General features: G+C 44.8%; 1 protein-coding gene across 2 annotated transcripts in view; it reads left to right on the top strand.

The window, feature by feature from the left end:
- ATP6V0A2 (ATPase H+ transporting V0 subunit a2) overlaps positions 1-21428 on the top strand; it is a 38695-nt gene extending 17267 nt beyond the window's left edge. Inside the window, exons 7-20 of one of the 2 annotated variants that reach the window (XM_032431360.1) lie at positions 897-979; positions 2723-2816; positions 3532-3744; positions 8355-8505; positions 8746-8882; positions 9143-9330; positions 9434-9524; positions 11862-11980; positions 12620-12830; positions 14797-14916; positions 16412-16531; positions 18244-18361; positions 18794-18965; positions 19822-21428. In XM_032431360.1, coding sequence (XP_032287251.1) covers positions 897-979; positions 2723-2816; positions 3532-3744; positions 8355-8505; positions 8746-8882; positions 9143-9330; positions 9434-9524; positions 11862-11980; positions 12620-12830; positions 14797-14916; positions 16412-16531; positions 18244-18361; positions 18794-18965; positions 19822-19921 — 1917 coding nt within the window. In that variant the 3' untranslated portion in view covers positions 19922-21428. The remainder of the gene's footprint in view (positions 1-896; positions 980-2722; positions 2817-3531; positions 3745-8354; positions 8506-8745; positions 8883-9142; positions 9331-9433; positions 9525-11861; positions 11981-12619; positions 12831-14796; positions 14917-16411; positions 16532-18243; positions 18362-18793; positions 18966-19821) is intronic. The other variant, XM_032431361.1, reaches the window with a different exon arrangement.
- Positions 21429-23372: the final 1944 nt, after the last annotated feature.

The following is a 23372-nucleotide window of genomic DNA, read 5'->3' on the forward strand; positions in this document are numbered from 1 at the left end:
ACTTCTCTCCATGTGGTGGACCGTGTGTTTTCTTTGCGTCTCTTGCTGCCAACTTGGATACATCCCTACCCCTCCCAAGTCAGGGATTTTTGTCTCTTTTGTTCAGTTCCATATTCCTAGCACCTAGAACAGAGCCTGGCAAATAGGCCAAAAACCTGCTCAGTTTTATTTGTAGAATTATTTCTCAGTATTTATGGTAGTTCTGTAAGGTCTCCATGAACACTTGAATTAATGACACTGAACCACTGTACCAGGGGAAATACAGGGTTAGGTTTCTGGGAGCCTCTGCTCACATTTTTGTCCACCGATCAATAATAACCTTTTTTTATGTGTGTTTCTTATTCAGTATGTATTATGGATTCATTAACACGGAACTCTGCCAACAGCTCTATGACTCACGTCTGAAGGAAGCTTATCCAACACATGTATTTTCTGTGTAAGGCACATCACTGCCTTCTTGGGCCCAGGAAGCTAGCTAGCACTTCAGCATTACGCCCGAGGACAATTTTAGATAGTGAAACCACCAACAAAGAGCGCAAAAGTGTGAAAAACATGTTTAAACCACGACAAGGCCCCTTTTTTACCGTATGATGTGGAACCAGAAGGCAGAGAGCCGCCCTGTGTGACCTCAGCTGGAATAGGCACATCCGGGGACTGAGACTTTGGGCTGCTCTGTGTGTCTGTAAATGACCCCACACCACTGCCAGGACTGATGTTAGGGTGAAGAACACGTTGTGGCCGGGGTGGGCGAGGTGTGGTTGCGGAGTCTGCGGGGCCTGAGGGCGGCTGCACCTGTTGCGGGGGTGAAGGGGCTGACTTGTGACAGAGTTTGGGATGCCAGAGTTCTCAAGAGTTCCGGACACAGGAGTAACAATGATCCCGATTTATTCTTCTAGGGAGAAGTCATAAAATGGTATGTGTTTTTAATATCCTTTTGGGGAGAGCAGATTGGCCACAAGGTTAAGAAGATATGTGATTGGTAAGAACAAGAAACATTTCATCTATTTGCTTATATTCAGTGGCCTCTAGTTTTCCCTAAATATTTGTCTGTGTTTGAGGGGAAATGCAGTGGGTGCAAAGATTGCTGTGTCTGGTTTTATGTCTTCGCCGTAGAACCATGTTTTTAAACATTTAGTCATCTCTCTTGCCAGTGTTCTACTTAAGATGCTTTAGAAGTAGAGACCATTTTTTTTTTTTAAAGATTTATTTATTTATTTATTGAGAGAGATAGTGATAGAGAGCATGAGAGGGGGAGAGTCAGAGGGAGAAGCAGACTTCCCGCCGAGCAGGGAGCCCGATGTGGAACTCGATCCCGGGACTCCAGGATCATGACCTGAGCCGAAGGCAGTCGCTTAAACAACTGAGCCACCCAGGCGCCCCGAAGTAGAGACCATTTTTAATAACATTCTTAGGTTTTATTTCCTCCCTGGGAATCAGGGCTTAAGAATAATTGGAGAAGGAATTGAATTTTAATATTTTGTGCCTCTGTGTTGCACTGAGCTCCATGGAGGCCCGTCTCTCATCACGGAGCATCTGGTTCATCTTTGGCCGAACAACAGTCGGCAGGTTTCTTTGTGCACCGTGGCCTGGATTCAGGGCCTGGACCCAGAGTCTGGCTCCAGCCACGCGCTGGGCGAGCTTGGCGAGCCACCACGGCCAGGCTCCCTCCCTCAGTGGGCTTCAGGCCTGAGGCGACACAGACGAGGAGCCCCCAAGTGAGCGGCAGCCACCAGCGCAGCCGAGGAGTGTCGCTGTGAGAATCTCACTGTGATGTAGTCTCGTCAACAGTGGAAAAATAAGCAGAAGCCAAACAAAAATGTCAAAAGAACGCCCTTTGTTTTTAGATGGCCTTGTTTCTTGTGGGGGCTTGGGTGGGGCTCGGGTATTTCCTTTGGAAAGTGTTTCCCAGAGGCTGATTCTCAGTCACTGGTGGTATGGACAGCAATTTCAGGTATTATGTGGATGAACCTGCTGTTATTTTCATAAATATGTATTTGTTTTAATGTACAGTAGGAGAAGTATAACCAGCATGCAAACCTGTGATTTCATAGATAGTGTTGTTTGGGATAGGGCTAGAGTGAGTAATTTTAATAGTCAGAACTTAAATGTTAAGTATGGCGTAAAAATGTCAAGGGCGATGGGAGTTGCAGGAGGGGAGGTGCAGCTTCCGCTCCGGTGTGTTGGGGTGCCTGTTGGGGTGCCTGTTGGGGTGCCTGTTGGGGTGCCGTGCAGCCCCCACGAGATAGGCCCTGGGGGGGGGGGGAGAGGTTTACTGCACCGCATGTCAAAGGCAGTTGCTAGGAAACCGGAGCTTTTTTTTCCCCTTCTCCCTTTATTTTCTCTTTCTTTTAAAGGTAATTACTGTTGTGTGTTCTTTGCTTTTGTGTTTCAAACTTGTTTAATGATTCCCAGCCCAAGGATGGTGGTGAATTTCAGAAAGTAGGAATTGGGAGCGAGCTCCGGGGATGGGAGGGCAGGAATGGAACATGGAACCAAGAGAGTTTGCTAAATTTGTTGAATCCCGTAGACAGAATTTGTTGAGTGTCTGGTGCGAGGCCTCACTGTGGGCCCGTGTGTGTCTGCACCTTCTTCTCCCAGAGGGCTGCTTTTATTCCATTTTGGAGGGAGATGTGCCCGCGTGGTACACTGAATTTAGTTCTGGTGTTTGGTATAGCCTCTTCTGGTCCCACCGGACGTGCGACTGTTGAATTCTGTCTTCTAGTTACCACTGCCATGTTTACCCCTACCCAAACACTGCTGAGGAACGGAAGGAGATTCAGGAGGGACTAAATACCCGGATTCAAGATCTTTACACTGTGAGTAAACGGGAAACGGTTGCCTCCTTATCTGAGGTGTGTAAAACATTTTACAAATCCATTTACTTTCTAATTTTTTAATGTGGAAAATTTTGGTTGTGGACAAATCAAGATGTTTCAGGCGTGTCATTTACGTTGCTCCTCTTCATGCAAGTTTTATTTTAGCAGGCTGTTAGAAATCTAGGTGCTATTGATGGGACTTTAGAGAAGATTCTCTGGTCATCACAGGAGACAAGCAGTCTGTTTAAAGTGGTGGCTATTTTGCTTTCACTACTTTAATTAATGTTTCTGCTTCTATCAGTGAGAGCTCTTGGTGGCAAGAAGTAGACTCCGACCCACTTAAGCAAAAGGGGTTTCAGGCCATGTGTGATGGGGTGGAGTTGGTGGCTCTCAGGGTTGACAGGGAGCTGAGCTGAGGCTGGGAATGGCAAGAGAGGGGAGCTCCGAGGGCCCAGCCAGGTCACTGTGCTGCCACCCAGATGGTGCCGTCTAACCAGTTCCTGTCCCCTTGGGGTGGTGTCCTGGAGGGGCAGCTCCCCAGAGGGAGCCTCAGATCGGCGGGGCTTGGGCTTCCGCCCGCTTCCCGGTGGTACTGGGGGTCAGGAAGAGAAGGAACAGACTGCTCTCGTGTCTGCCCCCCGGAGGGGCAGGTGCCGGACGGACAGATACTGAGAAGTGCCCGCAGTGTTGGCAGCCTGAGTTTGTTCCCACCCAGGTGCTTCACAAAACCGAGGATTATTTAAGGCAAGTACTGTGTAAAGCCGCCGAATCCGTCTACAGCCACGTCATCCAGGTGAAGAAGATGAAAGCCATTTACCACATGCTGAACATGTGCAGCTTCGACGTGACCAACAAGTGCCTCATCGCTGAAGTCTGGTGTCCCGAGGCCGACCTGCACGACCTGCGCCGGGCGCTCCAGGAGGGGTCGGTAAGGCGGCCGTGGCCCGGTCGGGACCAGACGGGAGGACTGGGGCTGCTCTGGGGAAGCCGGAGGAAGAAAGTGGGAATGTCCTCGAGCGGTGAGAGGGCGCTGAGCTGACTGTTCTCTTGAACCAGAGTTCTGGGGAGTCAGCCATCCCACGTGCGCAGGCGCGTGCATTTTTCATGTGTTCTTTGAGTAGGGAATAGAGTCTCGTGGTTAAAAGTAAAACCTTAGATATGTAAAGTAAAAGACACAGTGGCGGAGTGGCTTCCTCCTACCCTGTTGCCTCAAAGATAACTGTTGCTTCCTGTTAGGTCTTTGAGTTTCTTAATCGTAGATAAGCACGTATGAATACATATTTTTCTTCACGAAGGGTTACATGCTATTCATTCATACTGTTCTTTTCGCTTAATAAAACTTCCCTACTTTTTATAACTATTTAATGTTCCACTGTGTGGATGTACCATGGCTTGTCGCACTGGTTCCCTGCTTGTTTAGGTGGTCTGTGGTGATGCGACCACCGCAGTGACTGCCACCTGATCTGTATGCAGGAGAGAGTCCCAGATACGGAGTTGCCGGATCAGTTTGATAGATAGTACCAGCTGCTGCACGTCTCTCTTTTTTTTAAAGATTTTATTTATTTATTTGACAGAGAGAGACACAGCAAGAGAGGAACACAAGCAGGGGGAGCGGGAGAGGGAGAAGCAGGCTTCCCGCCGAGCAGGGAACCCGATGTGGGGCTCGATCCCAGGACCCTGGGATCATGACCTGAGCCGAAGGCAGACGCTTAACGACTGAGCCACCCAGGCGCCCCTGCACTTCTCTTATTTTGAGAGAGGTTGAAAATCTTTTCTGTTTAGGAGCCATTTGAATTTTCCTTTTTTTGTGAGTTCTGTGTTCCTATGCTTTGCCCATTTTCTGCTGAGTTATTAGTCTTTTACTGGTTTCTATTGGCTGTCTATGATATGAACAAAAATATTTTCCCCAATTCATCACTCATCTTTTGATATTTCTGTTGGCTTGTTTTGGTCATGCAGAAGTTTTTTGTGAGATATAGTTGAACTTATCAATTTGCTCTTACAGCAAATTGAACTTTGCTGTAACTTTGAAGAATGTGCTTTTTCCTGCTCCAAGGCTTTGGGGTCAGTCTCCCACGTCCCTATGAGGGCTTTTTTCTACATCAAAACTCAATTCTTCAATGGAAATAACAGGTTTACATATTTCAAGTGACAGTTAAAGAAACAAATTTTCTTTTTTTTTAATTAAATTAATTTTTTAAAGTAATCTCCATACCCAGTATGGGACTTGAATTCACGACTCTGGGATCGAGAGTCGCCTGCTCTGCTGACTGAGCCAGCCAGGCGCCCCAGGAAACAAGTTTTCATATGGGTTTTCTTTTTGTTGTTGTAAGTCACCTTGTTTCCTTATGTAATTCTTCGATGGCATAAATAGACTTTTAGTTTTCTTGGAAGAGGGCTGGCTTTCGTAGGCATAACCAGCCAATTACAACATTTCCTAGTGTTGCTGACAACCAGCTAAGTGCCCTGCATCACGAGGACCTGTGGGTTGGCTGATGTCTAGATACTTTTTAGCTGCCAATGAGATGGAGTTTGATGGGGACACACAGCAGTGCTGGGGTGCAGAGCTCCTGGCCAGTAGCACCCTGCTTCAGGTGGGGCACTTGGAGCTTCTGGCCTGCAGACTGCCAGATTAATGCCGGCAACTCCTGTTCTGGCTGTTGGAAGCGTGTTCTCCAAGAGTCCTCCGCGGGGCCCACGGGAACAGCACTCCCTGAGTTCTCAAGTGTTGATAATAGTATGTCTCCAGCCTTTATTACTGGAAGTTTGGTTTTTGGAAATAAAATCCTTGGCTTGTGTTTTTGAAATTTTTGTTTTTGTTTTCTGTGGGTGTCTTAACATGTGAGTCCATCTTGTTCTGGCACGGTGTTGCTGACAACAAGGCTGATAATTGAATTTTCCTTATAAGCCTTGTACTTTTTTTTTTTCTTTGCCTATGTGCTTAAGAGTTTTTTTTTCCTTTAGAGACCAATAATTTTATTAGAATATGTCTTGATATGGCCATTCTGGGTTGGTATTCTCAGATATACAGTGTGTTCTTTTAATATGTAGTTTTATTATTTATTTATTTTTAAAGATTTGATTTATTCATCTGAGATACAGAGAGAGAGAGAGCAAGCATGAGCAGGGGGAGAGGCAAAAGGAGAGGGAGAAGCAGGCTCCCTGCTGAGTCAGGAGCCCGATGTGGGGCTCAATCCCAGGACCCTGGGATCATGACCTGAACCGAAGGCAGATGTTCAACCATCTGAGCCACCCAGGTGCCCCTATAGTTTTATTTTTAATTAAAAAAATTTTTAAGTTCAATTAGTTAAAATATAATGTATTATTAGTTTCAGAGATAGAGATCAGTGATTCTTTTTTTTTTTTTTAAGATTTTATTTATTTATTTGACAGAGAGACAGCGAGAGCAGGAACACAAGCAGGGGGAGTGGGAGAGGGAGAAGCAGGCTTCCTGCTGAGCAGGGAGCCCGATGTGGGGCTCGGTCCCAGGACCCTGGGATCATGACCCGAGCCAAAGTCAGACGCTTAACGACTGAGCCACCCAGGCGCCCCTCAGTGATTCTTTTAATATATAGTTTTAAAAAAAGTTTCAGAAGAGTTCTTCTGAATTATGCTTTTTAGTATTTGTTCTGTTCTCTTGCCCTGGTTTCCACCTTCAGGACCTGCTGTTATGTTTCAGTTGAACCTTCTTTGCTTTTCTTCAGTGTTTGTCACTTTTTCTTGAGTCCTTTTTATCTTTCTTCTTTTTGATTTTTTAAAAACTTCCATTCTTTCGCCTATTTCTCTTATGGCTTTTATTACTAGGAAAGTTTTTCACCTTGGAAGTTCCTTCTAGTTTTGTCATGTTGCAGAATATTTTTTCGTTTATTTCTAATTCCTTTCTGAGTTCTATTACCTCATTTCTAACTCTTTCTAATTCTGCTTTCTGGTGCTTTTTCATATTATGTATTATTTTCCTAATTTTTTTTTGCTCATTTTGAAATAAGTAAGTTAAATTTTTGTCTGTTTTGTGGACATGTCCTTCTGGCATGCTTTCATTGTCCACAAGGATGTTGTTCTGCTCAGTCTTCTTTTTTACTATAATTTTATATAAGTTTTGACCTCCATCCTTCTTTTGATCACTTTAAAATGTAATTAGTTTTCTGAAAACATGTTTAAATACTCAAGGAAATTCTGTATTAGACATAATATATATTCATATGTATGAACGTATTTTTAAGATACTAAAAGTAACCATACATTACATATAATTTAAGTACATCATCTATTTATATCTTAGTTTTACAGAACATGTTTAAGACACTCAAGGGACTTTTAAAAGGAGGCAGATTCAGGATCACTTTCCTAACTTCACAGAATTTTTTTCTTTAATACTTTTGATCAGGGATCAAAAATGTGTTAGCCTCTGGACCTAAGGCTTCCTCTCTTCCTCTTTTACCTGGACTTTCTCTTTCCTTATCTCTTTTGTTCCTGCCCTGCTCAGTTTCTGTTTTGTTCCCGGGTCTCTCATCAGTGGAGGGCCCCCGTGGTGGGAGGGCGCCCTGGCCGGTCTGTTCCGCAAATTCGGGGGGGGGCTGGACTGCTGTTACCCCACAGACCTCACTTCCCGTGGGCCCCTTGCACTCACCCACTCCGGGACTGGACAGAACCCTTCCCATTTCCAGCTGCTTTTCTTGAATTGGCCTGCTGTGCTTTCCAGGGAATGCTTTTGACTCTTTTGGGATGTTTCTTCCTCAAACCACATTGCTTCCCTCGCTTCCTCTGGTCAAGAGGCTCTTACCGCGCAGGTGTTGTCGTGTTGAGTGGTTTGTCCCCAACCATTTGCATTTTGTGGTTTGTGCGGACACGGATTTGAGAGAAATGTTGTCTGTGGGGTTTTGGTTTTGCTCTCCGGTTGCCCTGTCTGCTCTTGAGGGGATTTGGGGAGGTTCAAAACTACACCTCCATTTGGGATTTTCCCAGAATCCCCTTACCTGCAAGTATCCTAAGAAATAGATTTTGACTGGAAAATCAAATTTTTGGTAATAACCTGTTTTACTTTATTTATTTAAAAAAGTTTTCCCTCCCATTATAAATACATATCTGAAGATTTGTAAACACAGGAAAAAGCTATATATACAACTTTGTTGTACTAATGCTGACATTTTGACTTATTCTCGTCTATTTTTTGGTTTTATTAGCTAATATTGTAGTTGTCTCCAGATTGCTCTTGAACATTTTTACGAGATAAAAGGTTAAATTTCAGTTTTATGTTAGGATTCTGAGACTGCCTTATATACATATCCATGTCATTCCCAGCCTTGCTGTCCACTTTCCTGCCCTCACAGCCAGGCTACCACTTCTTTCTGCAAGACCGCATCCCCGAGTGCTGCCCCCCAAGACTTCCCTGACTCCTGCGGCCACTCCGGTTGCCCTCGAACCCCCGGGTGGTGGTTCGCACGTCCCCACGGGCCATGCAGAGCCTCGCCATAGCAGGGAGCCAGTGTTGGTTGAATGAACTCCTGGATAGTAATTTTTTTTCTTTCTTTTATGTGAAAGAGAGAGAGCGGTGCTACGATCCCCTCATTTATGAACACAATCCCAACAAAAGAAACACCCCCAACTCTAATCCGCACCAACAAGTTCACCGAGGGGTTTCAGAACATTGTGGACGCCTACGGAGTTGGGAGCTACAGAGAAGTGAACCCAGGTCGGAAGTCTGAGTTTGTAAATCCTCCTGTTTTGTCTGATTGCAGCTGCTTCTCCCTGCAAGGATGTAGTAGACGTTTGGGAAAGTAGGCTCACGGCTCTTTTGTGTCATCTTGCTTAGTGTAAAGCGCTCATTTTAACCTGTCCGTTCTCTTTCGGGAGTTCTGGAGAAGGTTGAGTGTTTGGATTAACTAGAATTTTCTGCCTCTGGTGAATCAAGTCTCTTTTGCTCTCCCTGCAGCTCTCTTCACCATCATCACTTTCCCCTTTTTGTTCGCTGTGATGTTTGGAGACTTCGGACATGGCTTTGTGATGTTCTTATTTGCCCTCTTGCTGGTGTTAAATGAAAACCATCCCAGACTAAATCAGTCACAAGAGGTAAGAGCATAGACACTCCAGCCTGTTACACCTGGTTGGGTGATTAGTAGTCGTTATCTTCTTTTTGACTAAATAAGAACGTTTCTTAAATATTGGTTTTTGGCAGTAAGTGTCCCTGACTGAGCTGTAAGAGGTGTGGGCCTGTGGCCTCTGTCACGTCGGCCCTCGGAGTGGTCCAGAGCGGGTGTGGACAGAGCCGGGGCCCCTTCCTGCATTTTCGCGGCGGTCCTCCTCTGCTCACTGTGCTCTGCTTTTCACAGATCATGCGCATGTTTTTCAATGGCCGATACATCCTCTTGCTGATGGGACTGTTCTCCGTGTACACGGGCCTCATCTACAACGACTGCTTTTCGAAGTCGGTCAACCTGTTCGGCTCCGGGTGGAACGTGTCCGCCATGTACAGCTCCGGTCACGGCCCAGCGGAGCGCGGGAAAATGGTGCTTTGGAAGTAAGTGCAGGTCGCCCAGCGGAGCTTTCGGTGGGAAGAGCGTTTCTGCGAGGCTCCTCTGTCCTCCTGTCCGTAAGCCTGCTCACTCCGCTCTCTGTTACAGTGACACCATCGTCAGGCACAGCAGGGTTTTGCAGTTGGACCCAAGCGTTCCTGGAGTGTTTCAAGGCCCTTATCCTCTTGGCATAGATCCCGTGAGTGCACTTTTTCCTCCCCATGATCGCGGCTTCCTCTGTGGTGCCACCTGGTTTTAATTGTCACAGTGCTTCCTCAGACTCTTGGGCACGGCTCACACGGTTGCACACGATGGGGAAGGTGCCCTGGGGGTTTCTGCCTGCGCGGCTGTGGCCCGTGTGCATCCCAAGTGAAGTTGGCTTGGAGATGAAGCTGAGCTCTCCATTTGGGAAGCCAGGGTCAGTGTCCAGATGGGAGGAGTCTGTGGGGAGAGGGGGAGCTGCACTCTGTCATGGTTCCTGACCTGTTTTACTCTAGGGAGAGCCAACCCTTCAGGAGCCATTAAATGCAGGCTGCTTCCTACATTTCTTCTTTGTGTGTGGGGATTATTATTATTATTATTTTTACCCTTTGATCTAGAAAGAAATAGTATGGAGTTTTAGAGCTTGAAAGGGAGCTCAGAGTTATCAGGGTGCTTATGGAGGTAGTTTGAAATGGGAAGTATTGGGAGTAGGGAAAGGAAGACGCAGCTGCAGGGGGCCAGGACTGCTGCCCACCACCCCCCACCCCAGACCCTATAGCGCTCAGCGAGCCAACCCCTCCACTCCCCCACTAGGCCTTCATCAGGCTCCCACCAGGCCCTCCTCCCACCAGGCCCTCACCAGGCCTCCTCCAGGCTGGGGCACTGTTTCCCTGGACTGTCGGCCATCTTCTGGAGGAATCTCACCCTGGAAAGGGGAGCTTAGAGGCCAGCTCAAGATTGGTCTGGGGGCATGTGCTCTAATTGTGTACAGGAATGAAAAAACGGAATGACAGAGGTCCAGTATGCCTTCATCCGAGCTCTCCGAGCTAGTGCCTTCTTAATTGTTCTGTTCATTCTTGCCTCTACACATAAATTGTATAATTCAGCGTTGTTGCCTTCCATCTTCATGTAATTGGAAGCGTGAAAAAACTTTTATAACAATTCTCTTAAGGTACGGCATTTTGGAGCCAGATTCCTAATAATGTGTGGCCTTGCTTGAAGGAAAGAAACGTTTCTGAATAAAGGCCCCGAGGAAGAAAGTTCAAGTGGGTGTTTTGAGGGGGAGGAGGAGATTGGGGCATGGTACTGCTTCTTTTTGCCTTAGTTTAACTTTAAAATCAGCATTACGCTCATATGGTTCAAAAATAGACCCAAAGTGTGTACTTTGTGTATGTACAAGGTCCAGCTCTTCTGAAAGGTCTCCTCTGCCCTGTCTTTATCCCCTCAGTACCCCTGGCTCCAACCCGGGAACTGCTGCGGTTGTATCTCCTCCAAGTTTCTTTATGAACATGCAAATACATCTTCTTTCCCTCCCCCTTTCTTTGCCTAAAAGATCGTTCTGTACCCAGTTGTGTTTAGCTTAGTCATCGGAGAGAGACTTCCATGTCGTGTTGCCGGGTGGCGCTGTTGCTGGTTTTCCTGCTCTCCTGCCCTCTCCTGCCCTCTCCTGCCCTCCATCCCGCAGTGACCGCCGTCAGCTGGCTCTTCCATGGCTCCAAACTGTCAAGCTGAAGTCAGCCGAAAGACCTTTCTAAAATCTTATTTCCACTTAAAAAGAAGGAGTCTTTCTGTCCTAAGAGGTCCTGTTTCCCTTTTCCCAATCCCCCTAGTGAGGGACTGTTAGAATTATTTTTTCAGAGAGTGAGAGAAGCCGTCCCAGCGGGCCCTGGAGGGGCTGGGGCAGGGAGCCCCGGGGAGTTCACCTGGCGCCCCTGGGCCTTATCATCAGCGCGGTTTGGCTGCTCGTGCACTTCTGCTTCCTTCCTTCCTCTCTCCCTCCTCCTCTGGCTCGCCCTCTCTCTCCCTCATTCTCTCCCCTCTCTCTTCCCCCTTCCTCCCTTCCTTCCTTTCTGTTAAACTTTATTATAAAATGCACATACACAGAATGTATAAAACATGTATGTAAAGTTACAACATGCATACTTGTACGGCCCCTGCCCAGTAAGAGACCCCGGGACTTGGAACGTGTCCCCCTGGCACCAGGTGTCCCCAAAGGGAACTTCCCACCCCCCGGACTCTGTGTTACTCTTTCTCTTGGGCTTCCTTTTAGTATTGCCTCAGAGGCTCGGATCCCTAAACACAGTATTGTTTCATTTGGCATCCTTTGAACTTTATGTTAAAGATAGAATTGTTTGTAACAGTCTGTGGCCTTGGTTTAAGAAAATCAGTGGTTCTCAGATCAGAGGCTTCAAGAAGAAAGTCTGAATGTTGCTTTCTTTTTAAATCTATAGCTGCCTTTCGATTTAAGGTAGGAAATTTGTCCAGTGTCACCTCTGTGTCCTCAAGCAGTTGAAGGAAGTTAAAGATGTCTTGTCTTGTTTTGTTTTGTCTTCAGATTTGGAACTTGGCCACAAATCGTCTCACTTTTCTAAACTCTTTCAAAATGAAAATGTCTGTGATTTTAGGAATTATTCACATGACTTTTGGAGTCATTCTGGGAATATTTAACCACTTGTAAGTACAGATTCTTTTTTTTTTTTTTTAAGCAGTATTTATAAGCCAAGCTTGGTATTTCTTAAACTTTGCTTCTTGAGGGTAGACTGTATGGGTCTTAAAAGCAGATGGTGTGGTGATGTGTTGTTTGTTTGATTCTGTGGTGATGATACAGGTTTTTGACTGCTGCAGTGATTCATTTATTTAGCAGATATTTATTTTTATTGAGTGTATAGTACGTGCTGGGCACTGGTCTAGGCTCCGGGAATCGAGTGGTGCTGAAGACAGAGATTAGGTTTTGCCCCCATGGAGTTTGACATTCAAGGGAGGGAGGCATGCAACATATACATTCAGTTTATTTCCGGAACTAATTTTTGTTATACTCTTTTTTTCATTTTATAAATTAGAAAACTATTTGTTTAGTAGAGCTAGTGTGTGAAGAGGAAGAGGTTATATTTTCTTCCTCTAACTGGACCTGATGGTGAAACACCAGCATTTTCACTGTGCTCACATCTGTTTTCTTCATGGATGTATCTGAATCCTATATGAGTTATCAGAAGATGAAGGATATTCTGCTGAGATAGGCCTTGTCACAAAGAATTGAAGAGTAATTTACTCTCCAAACTGGCTTGGGGTTTGATCAATTCCTTTTTTTTCTAGGCATTTCCGGAAGAAGTTCAATATTTATTTGGTTTCCGTCCCAGAACTTCTCTTCATGCTGTGCATCTTTGGATACCTCATATTTATGATCATCTATAAGTGGCTGGTTTATTCAGCAGAAACCTCCAGAGTTGCTCCCAGCATTCTGATTGAATTTATCAACATGTTTTTATTCCCAGCTAGTGGAACAAACGGTCTTTACTCAGGGCAGGTAGGTAATGTTCTTTTCCACTCTTAGGAACTTAAAGGAAGTCCTCCCGAGAGACTCTTTGTGTTGATCAGTGGATGATTGAAGGGGCTTTCTGCAGGCCTCCCGGGCACGTAGGTGCTTTCCGTTTCTCTGGATGTGATCACAAGAGCTGCCACCCGGCTCTGAAAGCTGTGCTGGGGGCTCTGGTTGGGCAATATAATCCGAACTTGCTGCCGCTCAGTAGCCGTCAGAGCTGCTGGGAAGAAAGTGTGTTTCTAGAGGATTTCTGAGGGCTGGCGAATCCCCCTGTTTTTCTAGTTAAATCAGTCTCTGACTAAGCCTGGGCATCACGGAACTGGCGTCTGGACCACAGCACGTGGGCCCTCTCCCAAACTGGCTTTTCTGGAATCGTGCGTTTGTGTCATGCCACCCGCACCCGCACTGTGGCGTGGTGGCAGGACGTGGGCTCGGGTGACGACCCTGCTTGCGAGCCCAGTTCTGTCACTTCCTCGAAATGGAACTGTGAACACATAATCTGACTCCTCCGTGCCTCAGTTCCCTCATCCGTAAAGATGGGAGTAAAAACAGGACCCAGTTTGTAGCCGAGAGTTAATACGATCCAGTCCTCGGGAAGGTGCCTGGCCCGTGCCGTGCTCGCTCGGGGCGGACGGTCTCCGTGCCATGCGGCGGGCCGCGGCGCCGCTCCCGGAGGATGCTGCTGCGGGCGTGGACAGATCCGCCCCGCCAGTGCTGTCGCAGCCCCTGTCCTCTCGAGCTGTAGGTTTTGCTTTTGTTTTTTAAAAACCTTGTTGACCCTGCAAACGGAGCGTTTGGTTTTGTTCTCCACGTTCCACGGACAGCTACGTTTTAAGTCGGATTTGAAGTTCAGCTTGCTGCACCGTGGGCTCTATTGTGAGCTGCGAGCGTATGTCCTTTCTGAATTATTTGAGTTTCAACTCTTACTTATTTATGTTTCTCCTGTTTGTGGTTTTTAAATTGTATTTCGTTGTTATTTTATTGAGCCTTTATAGAACGACGTAGATGAGATGAACAGCCAGCAGGGAGGTGAGTGGGGCACAGGTGCTGTGGTCAGAAAGGTCAGCGAAGGGATACTTTATACATGTCCTGTATGCCCAAAAACGTGCTTCCCGTGACTCTTCCTCCTTACCTCACAGCAGCCCTCGGGGTGGGTGCTGCCGTCCCGGTGGCTCAGGGCAGACCTGGTCACTCAGCGGCCAGTGGGGCCCAGACGTTAACCCAGTCTGCTACCTCCTCCTAACTCGTACCCGCGTAGCGCATACGGCTCTGGGCATCTGTGTAACGAACGTGAGGACGGCCACAGACAAGGGATAAGCCAGGGACAGTGTGATGCCTGGTCATTTGTTTTCATAGCCACTTACAGATCCCTTAAAATCATGCAAACCGCAGTGGCTGTGTACGTGTGAATATGCTTTGCTCTCAATTTATTTTTAGGTAACTGTAAATATCCCTACTTTTTAAAGAAAATTTTTTAGTTTTGTTCTGAATCCTCTTTTAGTATTTTTCTCATGTAAAAGTGAATCCGCTTAACTGTGTCCTCACATTCCTCAAGTAATCTTTATAGTGATAATAAAAAAAAAAAAACCAGAACAAGAATATAAAAAAAAAATGAACAGCTTGTGTTTGTATTCATCCTCTTAATGGTATTTTCAGAAAATTATTAGCTGGAGTTTGACTCTGTTTAGAATTTTCTTATTCATTCCTTATGGATCTGAACTGAATGATACTTTCCCACTCTGTCAGTAGTGTTACTCATCGGCTCTAGAATTCAGCTAGGAGTTTAGGAAAAGATCCACTGGCAGATAGAATTTGGCTTGTGTTTACCTTCTGTTCCTTGTTATTGTGAAGAAGGAGACACTGTCCGTGGTCTTCACTCACTGAGTGCACCAGTGACCCTGTTGGCACGTCTGTGCATCCTAATTGACTTGCCCCGCTTCTGCGCCCACAGGAGCACGTCCAGAGACTGCTGCTGGCCGTCACGGCGCTATCCGTCCCTGTTCTCTTCCTGGGAAAACCACTCTTCTTGTTGTGGCTGCACAACGGGCGCAGTTGCTTCGGAGTGAGCAGGGTAAGCGCGAGTCCGGGTGTGTGTTTGCAGGTGGCGAGCGGAGTCCGGTTTTTGTTACACAAAGATGAGTCCAGAAGACACCTTTCCGAGGTGCTCCCTGCGCTGCGGGAGCTTCTGCGGCGAGCCTGCCGTGTGCGGGCTAGTGCGAGCCGCCCCCCGAGCAGTGGGCCTGCTGCGGCTTGGAGCGCAGTCCTTCGGCACGGTGGTCATTGTTAAAGCGTTTTTGTGCCTTATTCTGGATTCTTGACTTTTTTTTCTTTAAAGTGTTTTTTTAATTTAAGTAATATAACTAAATTATAGAAAACAGGGAATGCAAAGAAAGCGGAGCCTTCCTCTGTCCCTCGGCTAGAGCCAAGATCACCATTTTGCTAGATTTCTTTCTAGACTTTTCCTGTGTGTCCGCTTCCTCATTTTATTTCTTTAAAAACTACTGTGATAAAATAGACGTAACAAATGTTTCCATTATAACTATTTTTGAGTGTCCAGTTCGGTGGCGTGAAGCACATTCACAGGGCTGTGCAGCCGCCATCACCGTCCATCTCTGGAACTGTGTCATCCTCCCCAGCTGAGACCCTGTCCCTGCGAAACACTGACTCCCCATCCTCCTCCCCGATCACTTTGCCCTCTGTTGCTGTGAGTTCGGCCCCTCCAGGCTCCTCATGGGCACGGACTCACACAGGATTTGTCCTTTTGTGCCTGGCTTGTTTCGCAGAGCACCATGGCCTCCAGCTTCATCCATGTCACAGCAGGTGTCAGAATTCTATCCCTAAGGCTCAGTCATATTCTGTTGCATGGCGGGACCACATTCTGCTTATTGGTTCGTCCATCAGTGGATGCTTATGTATCTGCCTTTTAGCAATTGTGAGTAATGCTACTGTGAACACAGGTGTTTGGAAATCTGTCCAAGTCCTTGCTGTCAATTCTGTTGGATACGTACCCGGAAATGGAGTTGTTCGATCACATAGTCGGTCTGTGTTTAATTTTTCGAGGCCCCACCATGCTGTTCTCCACAGTGGCCGCACCATTTTACATTCCTACCAGCAGTGCACAGAGTGCCAGTTCCTCCACACCCTAAATGATACTTATTATTTTTTTAATAATAGCCATCTTAATAGGTGTGGTATGCTCATGTTCTTGTAAACAACTTTTTAATGTTATTTTTTTGATTTCAGGTTTTTATTTAAATTCTAGTTAATTAACACATATGGTAAAATTGGTTTCAGGAATAGAATTCAGTGATTCATCACTTACATACAATACCCAGTGCTCATCATAATATGTGCCCTCCTTAATGCCCATCCCTCATCTAGCTGATGCCCCACCCACCTCCCTCCACTAACCCTCCGTTTGTTCTCTGTCATTAAGAGTCTCTGAACAACTTTTTTATTCTCAAAGAGCTGAATCATTAAGAGAAATGAAGGGGCTCTGGCTTTGGATTTGTCACATCCTTATGATTTTAAAGGCAATGACTCTGCATTCTTTTGGTTGTTGTTAGAGTGGTTACACACTTATCAGGAAGGATAGCGAGGAAGAAGTTTCTCTGCTGGGAAGCCAAGACATAGAAGAAGGAAATAACCAAATGGAAGATGGATGTAGAGAAATGACATGTGAAGAGGTAATCTTCTCTGTTACTATCAATAACATTAGATTAGAAGCCAAGCTCTCGGGTGCCTGGCTGGCTCAGTCGGTGGATCTCGGGGTGGTGAATTCGAGCCCCACATTGGCGTAGAGTTTACTTAAAAAAAAAAAAAAGTGAAGCTTTCATAGAGATAATTACCATGAGAACAACGATAATAATCATCTTAAAAACAAAAAACAAAAAACAACCCCAAACACCTGTGACACAAAGTTTCCCAGATGCTGCTTTGGTCATCTGTTTGTCAGGAAGGTTCTCATTTTGTTTTTTCAACCGTACAGTGGGATTTATAGTGTTAACGTTACATGCTGTCCTGCAAAGTGACTTAAGGTGCCATGAGCATTGCTTTCAGAAGAATCTTGTCTCAGAACTTTTTCGTAGATGTAAGGAGGAGACCTGCCTGACACTGGCTTCAAGGCGAGTCTGCTGACTGGCTCACGTCAGGACAGGAGCCATGCTAGCTCCAGGATGATTGGTTTCCGGGTCTCCAATTTCAAGAATGCTGGGTTGGTCTTTCTTTGAAAGTTCGTTTTACATTCTGAAGCCAGTTGGCCCCACGATTTTGGAACCTTGGCCACAGCTAGCCCTGAGCTTATTTTCTTCAGTCTTTCGGTCAGAGAGAAAAGCACTCTGGGCTGATTGTTATATTAGGAAGAATCCCAAGGAAGTACTGTGACTGCCTGGTGGGGGTCACTTGCCCTCCCCATACCAACAGCAGTTCTAGTAGTCTGCATGGGCCGCCATAACCACAGAAGTAGACTGCCAGAAGTCCAGGTTCGAGATGTTGGCAGGGCCGGTTTCTCCCGAGGCCTCCTTCCTTGGCTTGTGGATGGCTGCCTTCTCAGTGTGTCCTCACAGGGCCTTGTCCTCTGTGGGCATGTGTCTGTTCTTGTAAGGACACCCACCCCTATGACCTCTCTTCACCTTAATGACTCCCTTCAAGGCCCTATCTCCAAACACAGTCACACTGGGGGTTAGGGCTGCAACACAGGAATTTGGAGGGGGACACACAGGTCAGGCCCATGACAGCTGTGGCTGGGGGATGGGGTGAATGGTGGAAGAAGCAGGTTCCCCCCAGAGAAGGGAGGCACAGTCCTGGGCAAATACAACTGAGCCATTTCTGCTGCTCTGGTTTGCTTCGTGTTCTTGGAAACTTCGTTTGGCCATCTGATAAAGACTAAACAGAATTTCTTAGAATCAACATTTTGTAATTATGATGTAATTTAGTGTTTTAATTTGGGACGACTAATGATTCATAGGATCATAAAAAAGACCAAGAAACAGAGCTGGAAAGAGTGTTGGAGGCCTCCTTCACAGGGTCATATAGCCTTTTTTGCCGTCAGGGGCTCCTCTTCACAGTTTCTCCTTGTTGGGCTTGCATGTGTCTCTCAGACATGCACAGTTAGTCAGAGTCTAGCTCCTGAGTCACACTGGGCTGTGAGGACAGTTCCAGTCCAGGTGCCCTGTGGGAAACTGAGGCCGGGGGAGCCACTCTGTCGGTCTGTGGTAGAGCTGTGAGTAGAGCTCAGATCTTTGATTCACTGTTCCTCATGCTCCGGCGTGTTCTCCCCACCATCCCAGAGGCCACTTCTCTCACCGAGAGCGTGGGAGTGAGAGTGGACCCACGTGTAACTTGTGGGAGCACACGGGCAATATACCGGATCTAACACATGTTGTGTGATCTCTCCCAGTTTAATTTTGGAGAAATATTAATGACCCAAGTGATTCATTCCATCGAGTACTGTCTGGGATGCATCTCCAACACCGCTTCATACCTGAGGCTCTGGGCTCTCAGTTTGGCTCACGCACGTAAGTTTTCGCTTGACCTGCAGTTCCCCAACTCTATGCTGAGACACCCCACAGTGCCACAGTGAACCCCTCGGGAGGCACTGTGGGAAATTTCACATTTCTGAGGGAAGCCCAGTCCCATCTTTCAGATGCTGTGCGAACTAGTATTGTGTGGGGACAGAGCCAACCCGACCCTGGTTTGGGTTAAGCTCGCTCATTGGGAGGCAGGCCTCAGATTTCTCTGGCATGCCCCATCTTCCTCAGGGTGTGAGATGATCAGGGGCTGGTTAGCTTTTACACGAGAAGCAGATTACATCTGGATTATGTAAGTGTGTATATTATTTCGTGGATAATAATTCAGAATTGTCAGAAGGAAACCTGGTCCCACGAGCTAATTGCAGTGACTCAGTGCGTGTAAACAGAAGTGAACTCTGCTAACCGCCTCCCTTGCAGAGTTATCCGACGTCCTGTGGACCATGCTGGTGCGCGTGGGCCTCCGAGTAGACACCACTTACGGAGTCTTGCTGCTGCTACCAGTTATCGCTCTCTTTGCAGTTCTGACAATTTTCATCCTTTTGATCATGGAAGGCCTTTCTGCATTTCTTCACGCCATACGCCTCCACTGGTGAGTGTGTAATTTAGCTTTGAAGCTGTTATTTAAAAAAAAGAACCCCTTCCCCACATGTATATATATAACCCCACACAAATATGGCCACTTAATTTGGGCTGGTTCTTGCCTTCCCAACACTGGGATCTAGATTCAGATCCCCTGAGTTAAAATTGTATTTTGTTTCTGAAGTATTATCACTGACAAGTAAAAGTTTATGTTTGCTGAATACCTATGTATATTTAATACTTTTAATTCATTTGGGGTCTGAAAGGTTACTTTATCTTATTGTAAAATAAAATTAAATTCTTACATATTTCTTAATGGTTTCTAGTATGTGTCAGATCAGTTATCTGTGTGTGAAGGTGCCAGGCTGGAGAGAGGGGCGTGTCTGTGTGGAGTGCGTGAGGCGGTGTGATGGGTTTGTGTTTCCATTATACACCGAGAAAGGCCACATGGGGCAGGGTGTGTGTGTGTGTGTGTGTGTGTGTGTGTGTGTGTGTTTTATTTAAGTAAAAACATTTGTGCAAGATGTATGGAATGGAAGCAACTTTAGCACAGGAACTTTTTAATTTTTTTGTTTTTTATTTTTATTTTTTTTAGAGATTTATTTGACAGAGAGAGACACGGCGAGAGAGGGAACACAAGCAGGGGGAGTGGGAGAGGGAGAAGCAGGCTTCCTGAGGAGCAGGGAGCCTGATGCGGGGCTCGATCCCAGGACCCTGGGATCGTGACCTGAGCCGAAGGCAGATGCCCAATGACTGAGCCACCCAAGCGCCCCTGTTTTTTTGTTTTTTAACTTATACATGTTGTTTTAAGAAATGTAGGAAATGTTACAATCTTTCATTAATAAACTGAATTTTTTTTTTTTTAGGGTAGAATTTCAGAACAAGTTCTACGTTGGCGCAGGCACCAAATTTGTTCCTTTCTCATTCAGACTACTTTCGTCGAAATTCAGTGACGACATGGCATGATCGAGTTGCCGTATCTAACAAGCTGTCAAATTTATGGAGAATTATCATGTTACAGAATTTCACTTACGTCAGAGTTATGATAGGAAAAATTTCGTCTTCGTTGATTGCCTTATGATATAGCCAAATAATTCTGTAAGATATACCTCTTCCTCATGTTAAATATTTTGTAAAGTTTATCAATTTCAGATAGATAAATTTCTTTCAGTTTTTACGATGAGCAAATATAAGTTAAGGCCAAAAGTTATGTTAAAGTTATTTTTAAAAATATAGGCTTGGAGGAGAGAAGCGGTTTTGAATGGCTAAGTGAAAATGGTCTTAGATACTCAATTCCTTTTCACCTTATTAGAAAAAAAAAGAGTTATTCTGTCGCTTGACATTGTCAGATAATATTTTCCAACAGCTGAAGTTTAGTTTTTTAAAAAATTTAATGACGGATAATCAAAAGATTCACATTCTGCTTGATTAAAAGTATGTAAACATTTTTTTATTGTATGCTATCTAGAACTGCAAGTAGGGGATTGTTTCTACAATTTTGTCTTGTTTTAATAATTGGGGAAAATGGGATAAAATAACGTACAACAGATGGTTATCGCACTTGTATATTTTTAAAAATATTCTTACTCTGTTATCCTTATATAAAACCGATTATGATAATTGTAATGTTTGAAAGATAAACTGTATACTGAGCCTTAAAACCCAGTGTGACTGTAGAAGATACAATATGGATGTGATTTGAACTTCGAGACCAGCTTGGCTGACGTTACTGATGTTACTGAACCAAAAGGGGTTTATACTGAGTGAAGGGAAGAGAAAAAGTACTGTTTTGTATATTTTTATAACAAAATATAAATTAAGATATTTTACCATGAAGAGATTGCACCTGTCCTTGAGAATAGATAATTATAATTTTTTACTTTCAGACTAATTCTAAATAAAGGTCTGATAAAGGTATTTAGAGTTAAACTTTCAAACACTATTCGGATCAATTGAAAATTAATTCTTATAATCTTTAGTTTAAATTCATCTATTCACTTGACATTTAGTTTTGAATGAATTTGGGTCAGTCCTACTGAACATTTTAATCGGTGCAGAAAGCCCCTGACTTAACAGTCATTTGATTTAATGAATTTTGAATTAATGATGGCATCAAAGTGATTAACACATTCAGTAGAAACCGTACTTGGAATTTTGAATCTAGACCTTGTCACGGGCTTACGATCCGCGGTCCCATCCCGTCCCATGATGCTGGGCAGCGGCCGCCGCTCCCCGTCAGCCACGCGATCACGAGGGTCACAGACGCCACCTGCATTGTCTGTCACTGTCAGTGCCTAGTCAGGTGATTTTGTCCAGCGGGAGGCTCACATCGGTGCTCTGAGCACGTTGAAGGTGGGCCGGGCTGAGCTGTGGTGGCCGCTAGGTGAGGTGTGTTTTTCACCTGATGCATTTTCAACTTAGGATGAGACCCCATCGTAAGTTGAGGAAGATCTATATTCTTGTAAATTATGTTCATTTTTCATATTTTACTATAATTGATTTTAGGTAACTGTTTTCAAAAATAAATCTGCAGTGTTCTCACTTTCTTAACATTTTGAGGAATGCACATGAAAAGGCCTGTTTGTCACCATGCTCCTTCACCTGGCTAGTGGCAGAGTTTGGAATTTTCATTCCAAGCTGAGCTTGTGGTAGCCCCGAATCTAAGTGTATCTTCTCAAGTAATGTCAAGACCTGTTTGCTGAGAGGCAGGAACTGAGCACGCTGACATAATTGTGACTCCACCATTAAACCTTTCTAAGTGTAGTAAATGCTCCATGCCGCTTCTGGGAGCTGTTACCCAAAACCAGTTTGGAGTGGCTGGGTTTTGTTCCTCCTATTACAGTATCAAACCTAAAACGATGCTGATGAGACTCTGGGAATTGATTCTGTTCTCAGAGTTGTTTCCCTGGAAAGGTGTATTGTTGGTTGGACACTTCTTTTGGGGGAATACAAAATCTCAATAATGCTGCCGAGGTTGCAGACTTGTCCCCCACCAGTTGGCATCTTTATTACTTTATTCCAAGGAACTGTGGTAAGAAAATGGTAACTAATCCATCCCTAGGAAACCCCCAATTTCAGCGCACTATTAACTGATTAGTAAACAAGAGACAATGTGGTGTCTGCTGGAATTTTTTAGGGCCCCCTCTGGTAATTTGTTATGGGCCAGTTGGTAATTCTAAGTAACACCTCTTATCATGATATAGAACAGAGAGGGAAGAGTCATTTTTTAATTGAAACCTATGTAATAGTATTATATTCTACATAGTTATATAAAAGAATGTATTAATAGTCTAACATCTGTGAACTCTCTAGAGATAGAGTTTGATGGTGTCTTTTAGGCACCGGGGACATTTTTTTTTCCCCTAAAGCTATAGGTTCCAATGTCATGTTACCAGAGCGGTTGCTGTGCTTTGTTTTTAAGTTGTTTGGTAGAACCATTACACATACAATTTTCAAGACCGACTCTATTCCCTTAATAGCAAATATCCAGAGGAAAAATGGTCAGTTGCCTGGATGATGCTAAATATCTGTTTATTTTCCTAAAGAGGACATGTCATGATAAATGGCATGACGGCCACATTTTCCAGTTTTCATTCAGGTGTTCATTCTCTGTGTTGATGGAGTCCTAAAATAAAAATCCAAGGGATTTCTTCAGGAAACAGAATTTGATTTCATCCTGCAAGGGTAAGGAATGTCCTCATGGTGACATAATTGTGATCAGTTAAGGAGCTCAAAGGTTGTTCTGATGATCACGGTGAGCTTTCCATTCATCGCAGATTGGACTTTGAAGAGCCTCACCTTTCACTGAATGCCACTGTGTCCTCATTTCCTGAGTGGGTATTTTATAAAAATATTCTGTTCTCAGTTTTCAGTCTGCAGTAGTTTAATAAGCCATAGAATATAGCTTAAGTAACTCATGATATTTATGAGTTAAATATTCAGATATTTCCGGACCTGATTCATTTTGGAAAACAAAAAACTTCTATAACTGTTCTGCAGTCTGCATTTAAAAACAGTAAATTTCTTCATTAAAATTTTAAAGCCAAATTTGCTTGCATGCCATCTGGTTTATCTCAGATAAGGTTATTAAGAAATCTTAATTCAGGATGATGAAAATAAGGCAGTTCCAAGTAATAGTTTTCTAACAGCCAGGTCATTGATGCTGAGCTTTGGTTTAGAATTGTAAGAAATACTTCGAACATTCCACTTGTTCCTTGATGGGAAAATCCAACAGGAAGGCTAAGTTCTTAGAGTCAGTCTTGTCATCTAGAGACTCAGCTCTGTGAGGGGGAAATCACAGTCACTAAGTTAAAGCTCCACAAATGCATGAAAGGACAATTTTGCATCTTCCTATCAGTATTGAACTTCCTTTTACTAATGAAAAATAAATATATTTTTTAAAACATGGGTGTTTTTG

The sequence above is a fragment of the Phoca vitulina genome, unplaced genomic scaffold (assembly GCF_004348235.1).
Source record: "Phoca vitulina isolate PV1807 unplaced genomic scaffold, GSC_HSeal_1.0 scaffold46, whole genome shotgun sequence".
NCBI lineage: Eukaryota > Metazoa > Chordata > Mammalia > Carnivora > Phocidae > Phoca > Phoca vitulina.